This window comes from Sinocyclocheilus anshuiensis, unplaced genomic scaffold (genome assembly GCF_001515605.1).
Source record: "Sinocyclocheilus anshuiensis isolate Anshui unplaced genomic scaffold, SAMN03320099.WGS_v1.1 scaffold4039, whole genome shotgun sequence".
Taxonomy (NCBI): Eukaryota; Metazoa; Chordata; class Actinopteri; order Cypriniformes; family Cyprinidae; genus Sinocyclocheilus; species Sinocyclocheilus anshuiensis.
Window position 1 is genome coordinate 86493 of NW_015554324.1, and position 12675 is coordinate 99167.

General features: G+C 36.8%; 1 protein-coding gene across 1 annotated transcript in view; it reads right to left on the reverse strand.

Annotated features, from left to right (window-relative positions):
* Positions 1-5141: 5141 nt before the first annotated feature.
* Positions 5142-12675, reverse strand: part of LOC107671372 (tumor protein p53-inducible protein 11-like) — a gene marked incomplete at its 5' end in the record, with an annotated part of 14742 nt that continues 7208 nt past the window's right edge. The window contains 2 exons of the mRNA XM_016464279.1: positions 5142-6365; positions 8071-8172. Of these exons, the coding sequence (XP_016319765.1) occupies positions 6232-6365; positions 8071-8172 (236 nt within the window). The remainder of the gene's footprint in view (positions 6366-8070; positions 8173-12675) is intronic.

Below are 12675 nucleotides of genomic sequence, written 5' to 3' on the forward strand. Positions count from 1 at the left end.
ATGCTTCACTGTTGGCACAACACAGGACTCATGGTAGCGTTCAGCTTTTCTTCTCTGAACAATTGATTTTCCAGATGTCCCAAACAGTCGGAAGGGAGCTTCATCAGAGAAAATAACTTTGCACCAGTCTTCTGCTGTCCAATCCTTGTACTTCCTGCAGAATTTCAGTCTGTCCTTGACGTTTTTCTTGGAGAGAAGTGGCTTCTTTGCTGCCCTTTTTTACACCAGGCCATTGTCTAAAAGTCTTGACCTCACTGTGCGTGCAGATGCTCTCACACCAACCTGCTGCCACTCCTGAGCAAGCTCTGCACTGCTGGTGACACAATTCCAGCTGACTCCTCAGGAGGAGACGGTCCTGGAGCTTGCTGGACACTCTGGGACGTCCTGAATACTTCTTCACTGCAGTCGAACCTCTCTCCTTGAAGTTCTTGATGATCCGGTAAATGGTTCTTTCAGGTGCAATATTCTTTGTAGCAATTTCCTCGCATGTGAGGCCATTTTGATGCAAAATGATGATGGCTGCACGTGTTTCTTTGGAGGTAACCATTGCTAACAAAAACACAATGATTGGAAGCGCTTCTTCACTCCATCAGTCTGCTCTTACAATCTATTTAGTATGCTAGTGATTTCACCTGACTAGTACTCATTCACACTTTCACATGTGCTGCTGATATGATTAGTCAATTAATGTTAGCTGGTCATTTTGTGTCAGGATTAAAAAAACTGTGAAATTAGTTTTTTTGTGAAAAGTTATTTTTTTTGGCCAATGAAGCTTTTAGCAATTATTTAAAATGCATCTGATCACTCTACACAATAATCTAGAAACAATGTGAATGAACACCACAACAGCTTAAGCAGCAAACTGCAAAACACAAAATTGATGTCGCTGCCAAAACTTTTGGCCACGACTGTACATATTAACATGTACGTTTATATTTTATTATGGGGATTTTATACATGTTATAAACTTATATTTTCATCTACCCAGAGGATATACATACAGATATGAGAAAATGTTATGTTCCCTGAGCAGGGTAGGGCAATGTCTATGGGAACATATTAAACTGTAAAATAACTGTAAAAACATCATTTTCAGTTCAGATACAGGCTTTCACAAAAACAAAAAGTTTTATAAAATGATAAACTTCACATTTCAGCCTTTAAACCATTTTTAAGAAAAGAGATGAGTCAAAAATATCAATTATACAATTATCAATAAATTCTTATATTACATAACATATAGATATATCTTAGTGTCTTAATTATTTAGATGCTGCGTCCCAATTCGCATACTTTTAGGGCATAGTATAAGTAGGCGAATTGGGACGCAGCAAGACTTTTATAATGCTTTAGCATTAGCTTCTTGCTGATCCACCGTTAACATTTACAACTTCGTAAAAATCATAGATGGTTCGATTTTTGCTTTGTTCTGAACAAAAACACCAGATGGGCGTATTGAAAATGCAAATTCCTTGAAAGGACAGAAATATAGCGGTTTCCCCGGCAACCACAGTACACAAAGCAAGAGCAACTTTGAAAAGTGCAGTGCTAATATTCATTCAATAAAATCATAGCCTTTGTTAAACTATATCGCAATTCTTGTCTTTCCATCCCCAAATTTAAGACGTCTTGAAGTCATAATTTAGACTTTCTTGTACCATTTAAGACTTTTTATGGCCTTAAATTTGATTCAACTAAATTTAGGACTTTTTAAGGACCCGAGGAAACCCTGTATAATTTTGGCAATATGTTCAAAAGGCAATATGCTATAGGGCAATATATCTTACAATTCTGTATGGGCTGCACCAATTCCTGCCAAATGAACAAACCGTTTTGTCAATTAAGTGAACGCAGCATTTGATCTGAGAAATGTCATCTGCTCACTGTAAAAAATGCAACTGCATTCCATCTTACGAAACCTTTTGAGTCTCAAATACAAAAAAAAAATGCAGTTTTCTTGAAACTACATAAAAATCCTTGTTAGACCAACAGAATTGAACATAAAAACCTTTGTTCGACCCCAAATGTTGTCCCAACTAGTCAAACACAGTTGTCTGACTCTGAATAAAGAATTTTATATTGCTGAAATGTTAAAGGGGTCATATGATGCTACTAAAAAGAACATTATTTTGTGTATTTGGTGTAATGAAATGTGTTTATGCGGTTTAAGGTTCAAAAAACATTATTTTCCACATACTGTACATTATTGTTTCTCCTCTATGCCCCGCCTTTCTGAAACGCGTCGATTTTTACAAAGCTCATCGGTCTGAAAAAGCGAGGTGTTCTCTGATTGGCCAGCTATCCAGTGCGTTGTGATTGGCCGAATTCCTCAAGCGTGTGACGAAAATGTTACGTCCCTTACCATATTGTGATGCCTGCGGCAACCACATGTGACGACCCCGGGCTGGACTCCGCTTCGTCCACAGTGAAAGCCGATCTGGCGATCCACAGCGCGAAGTTGATGTATTCCCTCAGCGACGCATCATATGACGCCTTTAAGGCTTTGTGAGTTCCCAGCATGCATTGCTGCATGAATAAATTATGCAGATACTGTTATAGGGTTATTGTTTTGCTGTTTGCTGGCTTCATTTAAACTTTTTCGTTGTCGTTATGTCATTATTGTTAGTTGTATGTTGTGCAGTGATTTAAAGAGCTTGTCTTTTTTTTTTACATTTGTTGATTGGCACCGTTCTTGAGGTTTGTGTGTCAAGTATTGAGGCCTAGAGTATGTTCAACCACTTAAATTGATATTCTGGATATTCTAGTCTTGTACAATGCTTTATAAATAAATACAATGTTGTCAATTGTGGTTTAAAACATTTCATTATATTCTTGATATCATCATTACAATTTTAATGACATAAACTGATAAAAGAATAAGTCCATGTTTGTCATTCGTAAATAGACGTAAAAACGGAAATGTGGTGACTATTTACACATTTTTTTCATCTAGGAATCAGAAAATAATAAATTTACTCAACAACAGTACTTGTTGTTTCAGTTGCTGAGACTAGAATAACTTTATTAGCAAAATAAGACAAGCATCATTCCATGAACAAACAAATTTAGGTTGGCTGAACATAGTATTGTTACTTAGAAGAACTATAAAAGAATTGTTGAGACAACTCAAAAGTCTTACTGCATCAAGTTGTCTTGTTTTTTATGTTTTCTCAACAGTTTATTTTTTACAGTGCTGAAATGCTGTGGGTGCAAATTTGTTGCATGTAGAGATAACAGCATGTGCATAAAACAAAAGTGTAAGTCCCAAAAAGGGGAAGCCCACGGTTATTTGAGCCGAACACAGTTCAGGACAGTTTAAGCTGTATCGGTAGCTACCTAACAAACCTGCTCCTCACTCCTCAAGTCATCATAATATTGAATATTGAAAGAGAAAGCACCATTCACATTGAGAGTTGATTGATTTTTTATATTTTTTTCCAGTAGAGTTATATATAACAGTGATTCCCAACCCTGGTCCTGGAGGCACCCCAACACTGCACATTTTGTATGTCTCCTTAATCAAACACACCTGATTCAGGTCATCAGCTCATTAGTAGAGACTCCAAGACCTGAAACTGGTGCGGCAGAGAAAGGAGACATGCAAAATGTGCAGTGTTGGGGTGCCTCCAGGACCAGGGTTGGGAACTGATATATAATATTCTGTGAAAGTTCAGTGGCCTCAATATGCTTTAGGACAGGGCTGGCCAACTTCGGTCCTGGAGGGCCACTGTCCTGCAGAGTTTATCTCCAACCCTAATCGAACACAACTAGCCTGACTGTAGCTTTCTAGTGATCTGGAAGACATTGATTAGCTGGTTCAGGTGTGCTTGATTAGGGTTGGAGATAAACTCTGCAGGACAGTGGCCCTCCAGGACCGAAGTTGCCCAGCCCTGCTTTAGGAGTATGTTTGTGATAATACATAGGTTATTAGATCTCACCCGATTTTAAAACTTTCAAACTGCTCTGGGCACAGCTCTCAACACCTTTAGCTACTTATCAGAATCAGTGCTCCTGGGTGGAAATCAGACAATGACTCAAGAATACTTTTTCCATTTGAAAAACATTATAGATTTATTAAGCACATTCACTGTCTCTCTACAAAAGTAGATACGTAACTGTCATACATGAGTGTTTTTTTCCTTCAAAACATAAAAGAACAAAAAACGAGAACAAACGTTCTAAAAACTGACGTTGCAATCATCTTCCTAAAAAAAAAATACAAAAAAGTGTTACACATTCCTGAATCATTCAAATATTTACAAAGCAAAAAGTGACCTAAAAAATATACTGTCTAGTCTATATAATCATGAACTTGCTTTGACTTCAAATCATGGTCCATTGTTTTGCTAGTTAACTATTACTGAACAGTTCAAGAGATATGCAAAGTTTAAATAAACAAACAGCAGTTTTTACTTGACGTTTCCAAAGCACATATTCATATGATCCTCTGATTTCCCTTTAGAATAAAGCCATTTGTTTTTCTCTGGAAGCAATATCTGAGATCTATGCAGTGTGACTGTCCACATCTCAAATGACAGTTCAGTTATAGAAGCATATACTATTAGGAATAACACCTGCTAGTTCTAATTATAGAATAATCATGTATACGATTATTCACAATTAACTTTTGCTGATGTTGGCCCAGATGTAGGGAGTATGATAAAAGAAATGCAACATTCTCAGTTATGGCTACATCATAGTGACAATAAAGAGGTGAATAAAATTCAACACCCTAACAATTTTTAAATAAACACTTTGTGGAAGTTGAACAGAAGTATTATTCACTGAATGAATATATCTTTATATAACCTGACATTTTATCTTTATAAAAGTGCTACATTTTAGCGCTACTATTGATCCGCATTGTTGACTTCATGCAATGATCACTAAAGGCATAAAGCATATCTTACCACATACAGTTCTAAAATGTACGACTGTTGTGCATAATGGCAGTTGTTACAAGAATAGTTCACCCAAAAAAGAAAATTCTCTGAAGTTCCGTCAATGACGATACACAAAGGAACCATCATATGAATTCAGACTTGAAACACAGTCGTATTTACTACATTTACGATACTCCTTTTTTGTTCCACAGAACATAGATATAAGTTTTGAACCAAAATAAAAATAAATGTTGCACTTAAATTTTTTGGGTGGACTGTCCCTTTAATATATACAGATACATTTGTGAAAGTAAAGCCATTAGTAGCATGCATCTTGAATGTCATGAAGACATGGAAAAATCACCTGAACCCTCAAAGGATTTTTCAAGTGACTGATTCTCTGTAATCTTTTAATCTGTCTTAAAAGTTTATAATTGCACTATTTACTTTAGTGACTGTTGTGTAAATGTCCATTAGGTATGTAAAGCAGCAAAATGTTACATCTGAATAGGTAGGGCTAGAATTTCTTTGTGTGAAGCCACACAAAGCTGTATTTGACGATCTAACAGTAATACATTTACAACTACTAAGTTAATAAGGTACTTTCTGAAATACACACACTTTAAATGGCATTTAATACTACATCTGTTATTCTTACCAAAATGTACTGTTGGGAACCTAAATCCAAAAGGAATGTATTTGCAAAGTCTTCACTTTGCAATGTTAGTAACTACAAGTAAATGTAACAGTCCTATTTATGTAATATATAAAAAATGTTATGTATTCGTTAATTTAATGCTATTCGTTGTATTACCCTTTGTCTTGCAGTATACCGTATGTTGTTGTACACTGTGCCATGCTGTGTCTATTGTGCCTGACAAATAAAACCAGTACCATTTTAAAATTACATTCTTGTAATAGAATAACACACCACATACAGACATACAGAAAGTTCACTAAACTCTTACATAATATGACCTGAATTACAGTCATCTTCCCAAACTAATCTGACACATTTGGGATTCTCTGACATGTACAAATGTGCCATAAATCTACCCTCCATACAATAAAATCTCAGAAAAAGCATTTACAAAAAAGTGAGCTGTCAGATAATTATATCCACTGTAGGTAACATAATGTAACATAAAAACAACAGTCATGATCTGTGGCCCTCTGTATCTAATGAGAGTAAATATCCAGATATTGTACTTACATCAAATGGAAATTGCCCACAAACAGAGGTTGATTTTCAGTCAAGTGTAAATTCATTTGGTCCAGGCAGTGGTGCTACTGTATTCAAAGCATTCTGTGCCGCCAATCTACCCATCTAACAAATAGCTGGCCTCCCTCAGATCTTTTTGGTGCGCCGGCCGAGGTGATGATAGTAACTCAAGGTGATGAAGAGGAAGAAGGTTTCACTGAGAAGAAGAACGATTGCACCGTTGGACAGTGTGCCCATCTCCAAGAGGGTGATGGACGTCACTGGGGGGAAAAAAATGAGTACAGAGACTAATTTTAAAGTCAGACAAAGTAGTAGTCTGAAGCATACACAGACATTTAGCAAAAGACAAAAGAGTGCCATGCAGCATAGCTACAACACTCAATTCACAAACATATTTAACTCATATGTTATGTTAAGGAAATATGTTAATGAAAGGCAACAACATGCCGTCCTCTTTTGGAAATACATGCCGTAGCAACAAACAATGCCGTAAGGGACAGGCTGGATTGTATTTAAAAATAAAAATACAACTAAAAATTAAATAAATACATAAATAAATTAACACTAAAACAAACGATTCATTATTATGTTAATAAACAACCAAGTAAAATAAGTAAAAAATAAAATAAAACAAAATGAAATAAATTATGAATCTAATGGCGCTTTTCCACTGCATGGTAAGGCAAGGCACAGCTAGCTTTTGGGGGGTTTTCCACTGGGTACAGTACCTGGTACCTGATACTTTTTTCAGTACCACCTTGGCTGAGGTTCCAAGCGAGCCGTACCGTTAGCAAAATGTGACGTGTAAACTCTGCTGATCACTGATTGGCCAGAGAGAATCGTCATTGCCTGCGTCATTGAACTTGCGACACGAGACATTAGACTAAATCAGCACAGCCAGTGAGAATCGAACGCAACTTTTTTTTGAACGAGCGCACCTTTTTTTAGAACAGCAAAATAATGCCTGTTTCGTGGTCTCAAAAGTACAGTGTTTCTTTTGAGACAAACTCCTTCGTCTTGCAGTTAAAAACATCCACATGCCGAGAATGAAGAACACCATTCCATCGATATGCTCCATTGTTGTGTGTTTGTTTATATCGATGTGTTTACGATGATGTCACGGCAGTAGAGGCTGCGTAACTATAATGACATGTCTATAATCCTGCCCACACTAAAGCGGTACTAATCTGCAGTGGAAACGCAAAACGAGCCATACCATGCAGTGGAAAAGCGCCATAAGCATAAAGTATCAGTAGGTGCATGTACCATATATTTCAAACACGTTAGAACTAGACTTTTATTATGTGACAGTCCTAAATACCATAAGTGTAATAACTTTCTTCAACATTTACTTTAGGGGTTTATTGGGTTAATTTTGTTTCTAATCCTTTGAAGCATTTGCTTGGATAGGATTTTAAAGAGAGCTTGTTGCCATAAGAGGGCAGTACAGCATTAAGAACAATGAGTATTCCAGACATTCTCTGCTAACCAGGGCTCAAAAGTAAAGTATGGCCCAATGGTCTAGGCCTAGGGCCAGTGCTAGAGTGTTTCAGGACAGATTTCATCAGGTTTTATTGACTTGTTCTAGTCTTGGAAGCATTTTGAGAATGGGTTACAAATATAATGCTTTGCATTGTTTTCAAGCAAGAGTTTATAAACGTACCGCTATCATGCAGTAATCGCACATCACAATCATAAAACATAACCTTTCAAAAAAACATAAAATATGGAACAAAACATGACAAATATAAAAATACATAAAAATAAATAGGTTTAAAATAAACCATGTAAAAAAAAACTTGCTATTGAGCCCTGCTAATATTCTGAACTGGCTTAAATCAATTATCCTCAAGCCTAAATGTCCCTTAATTACAGGTAGAATAAAGATTAAATGTCAGTTTCCATTCTCACATCCCTCAGCACTGTCTCCCCACTGTTCTCAGGAGAAAGAAAAATCCCTCTCACCTAAAAATTGTACCCCGAAGTAACACGCTTCTGTAAGTAGCGTCCATTGAATGATGACCTTTTCCGCTGTGTACAAGCCATTCCACAGAATTAATGAGATACCTGTTGGGAAGAGCAAAACACTCAGAGTCAATTCTGAGATCATCCTAAGTCAGGTAGAGACATTAAAGGGCACCTATCTATTAAATATAATGCAGAATCTCCTCAAAACACCCAAGCACTTAGGCTTGGAATTAAAAAGCTTGAAATCTGGCCAAAGATCAGAGAACCGATGGTGCCGTGGGTTCTGATTCTGTTCGGGGAAAAGTGCAGAGAGACCTTCTGATATCCTCCCACACTGCGGATATGGATAACACGGAGAGTAGCTGTTTCTTCAACCCTGCCAAGTGCCATCTGCCAGCACTATTTTTCCAGCCTTGCTCGAGTAATTCCCACCATCGAACTGGCCATTGATCTGACAGAAGAACACACCTTGCATCACCACAGGGGTATGAATTGTGTCAAACTGTATAAAGACCACTGGATCTCAGTGAGGGGTCTAGACTGCAAAATACAGCCCTTTGAAAATTTGCATACCAATATCATGTGTACATACAGCAAGACTTCCAGGGCTCTGCTGCAGCATCATACTCATGAGCACTCGGACAGATAATGCATGTAATCACATTAGCATAATAGTCTATATCCCCCACTGGTTAAGGCTGGAATCTAAACAAATTGGAGAGGGAAAACTTCTCTACGCTGAATTAGAGGCTGTGTTACGCTATTATGAAAAAAGACAAATAGGCTGCTGTTCCTAATGAAATAAGGGCATAGGGAGGGAAGGGATTTTATTTCCACAAAACACTCACTTTCACACACCCATAAGCCACCCCTGCAATCTTTTATAATACAAGACCTCCTACGGTTGACTGTAAGCTCAAGCACGGAGTGAGCCTGGCATGTGCTGTTATTGTGAAGAATCCTAAGACCAGCAGGGAGTCATTACTAGTCCCAATACAGTAGCACTGCCCAGCACTCTGAAAGCCCTGCCCTATATGTGGCTAAATGGAATTGTACAGACTCATTCATTTTTAAAACAGAGGCGTAAAATATTCATACCACTTGAAATCATACACTAATCTGGCAGTGAAAAGCTCATCTAGTCATGAATATTTCCTGTGAGTGGGAGACAGAATTGCACAAATGTGTTTACATTATGCATTTGCTATGCATAAATTGATATGGAGTGGAAAAAGCGAAAGCATATAGACATGCACATATACGCTACATGGCCAACAGTATGTGGAGAAATGCATATTTAAACATCCCTTTCCAAAATGATGGGCGTTAACATGGAGGTGGCCCATTATACAAAGTGTCCTAATGAGTCCAATACATACACATGCATTTTATTTGAACGATATCTGCAATGCTTTTACAAATGCCATACTTTTTTGGTTGTCCTTGTGGAACTTGTAGTATTTTTTTAAATAATATTTAATGTTTCCTTTTTTAGCCAATTTACAGTGGGTATAGAAAAGAATCACCCCCCTTTAAAATAATCACATTTTATTGCTTTGCAGCCTGAAATGAAGACAGACACAGTTCCCTCTTTTTCCTAAGCGGCTTGGGTCTCATTATTGGCTCATGCTTACAGGAGCCCTCAGTATAGGTGCTCTGGGGCTGGGCTCGCAGAGCGCATTCGTTCTGCACTTGCTTATAGCACGGCGCTATTGGATGTGTTCCCCATAAGTGTCAGCTACGCAACGGTAGAGACAGTTCGAAAGGGAACGCTCCAGTTACTAATATAACCTTGTTTCCGATTACTGTTGCTTGAGTCAAAAGATTATGACGAAATGAGAGCCTTATATAGCAGTCGGCTCCACTCCTTTTGGCACCACTGATTCGTGCAGCTACAGGAACATGAACAAATCAGGCTTCAGTATCAGAGTAAAAAGGAGTTTCCCCTATAAGGTTTCCCCAATGCAACGCAACACTCATTCCCTTATCTCAGGGAACCAAGGTTACGTTAGCAAAAGGAGCGTTTTTGCTTTATCCAGCTGTATTTACTATTTATAACATCCAAGTGAAAGATATAACACCAACATGTCAGAAAAAAAAAGAAAAAAACAGAATCACAGAGTTGGAAAAAGGATCTGACCCGTGTCAGTATTTTGTTGAACCACCTTTTGCTTTAATCAGTGTTGGGAAGGTTACATTGGAAATGTAATAGGTTACAGATTACAAGTTACCCTATTTAAAATGTAATAAGCAGTGTAACTATTTCAATTACTTTATTAATGTAACATTACATTTGATTATTTTTTGATTACTTTTCTAAATTTCTAACCAATGATTTCAACTATTAATCATTTCAAAACATTTAAAACAGGCAGGGTTAACCTTACGGCAGTATTCAACACTGACTACTGTCAGACTTCTCAAAATCCATCACTTGAATTAAGATTATAATAATTTAATTTTAAAGCATAGCAGCCACAAAAATCAGATTTTACCACTTTTTTTTTACTTTGAGAGGTTAAATACAGATTTAAAATCATAAGAAATAGTTTAATAGCTACGATACTATTTTTGAAATCAAATCATTGCGTAGCTATGACAGGAACCACTGGCATCTAACAATGCCTAGGAAAAAAAGTTAATCTTAAGAAATAAAGCATATGCATAAACCCAAATATGAAATAAAACAGTTATCAAATAAGCATGTCCTAAACTCCTGAAAAATTGGTGTCTCATATTTTACAGCAGTCAATGCAGTTTGGTAAAGAAATCAATTAAATCTGTGTGTGTGTGTGTGTGTGTGTGTGTGTGTGTGTGTGTGTTGTGTGTGTGTGTGTGTGTGTGTAAATATTCAGATGTAACCTTTTGTAATCGTTAACATTTTCATAAGTAACTAATTTATTTACACATTTTTCTCAGTAACTGTAACTGATTACAGTTACATTTAATTTGTAATTAAATTACATAATTCTGTTACATGTAAATTAATCCCCAACACTGGCTTTAATTACAGCCTTTAGTCTGTTGGGATATGTCTCTACTAACTCTGCACATCTAGACTTTGCAATATTTGCCCACTCTTCTTTGCAGAACTGCTCAAGTTCAGTTAAAATTGATGGTGACCGTTTGTGGACTGCAGTCTTCAAGTCATTCCACAGATTTTCAGAGGGGTTCTGGGCTCTGACTAGGTCATGCAAGGACATTCACCTTTTTCTACTTCAACCACTGTGTGCTCAGTTTTGCTGTGTGCTTTGGGTCATTGTCATGTTGGAAGGCAAACCTTCTTCCCACTGACATATTTTTGGCCTCAAGAATTTGACGGTATTTTGCTCCATTCATTTTTCCTTTGATCCTGACAAGTGCTTCAGTCCCTGCACTAGGCCATGGAAGGACATTCACCTTTTTCTCCTTTAACCACTGTGTGGTCAGTTTTGTTGTGTGCTTTGGGTCATTGTCATATTGGAAGGTAAACCTTCTTCCCATTGACAACCAGTGTTGGGTAAGTTACTCTAAAAAAGTAATTAATTACCAGTTACTAATTACATCTTCAACAGTGTAATTAGATTACTGTGCAAATTACTCTCTCCAAAAAGTATTGAATAACTTATTACTAATTGCTTTCTAAATCATATATCAACCTCGACAAGTTAATGATACAAGGATAGAAATAAAATGTTTCTTTTAATTCTTTCAAATAAGTAATAGATAACTACATCAATTATTCTGGTCACACTTTAGATTAGGGTCAAATTCTCACTATTAATTAGCTATTAACTATGACTTTTGCCTCAATATACTCCTAATTACTGCTTATTAATACTTAGTAAAGTAATTGTTAAGTTTAAGAAGTAGTTGTTAAGTTTAAGAATTGGGTAGGATTAAGGATTTAGAATAAGGTCTTGCAGAATAAGACATTAATATGTGCTTTTTAAGTAATAATAAACAGCCAATATCCCAGTAAAAATCATGCTAATAAACAACTAGTTAATAGTGAGAATTGGACACTAAAGTGTTACCAATATTCTTATTACCTCACCGAAGTATTTAAAGTGAGAAGAGTACATAAAAAGCGTTAGACTTTAATGATTGTTTGCTTCAGTTGCACTACCAAGGACTGAAATATATACATTTACATTTAGTCATTTAGCAGATGCTTTTATCCAAAGCGACTTACAAATGAGGACAATAGAAGCAACCAAAACTAACAAAAGAGCAACAATATGTAAGTGCAAATGACAAGTCTCGGTTAGCCTAACGCAGTACATGTAGCAAGGTATGACTAGACTGAACTCAGGAAGATCAGCTGTGACTAGACTTGACTCATGACGATCAGTTGTGACTTGACTTGACTCATGACGATCAGTTGTGACTTGATTAGACTCATGAAGATCAGCCATGACTTGACTAGACTCATGAAGATCAGCTGTGACTTGACTCATGACAATAAACTGTGACTTGACTTGGTTCATTAAGATAAGCTGTGACTTGACTTGACTCATGAAGAATAACTGTGACTTGACTTGGTTCATGAAGATCAGCTGTGACTTGACTGGACTCATGAAGATCAGCTGTGACTTGACTTGGTTCATGAAGATCAGCTGT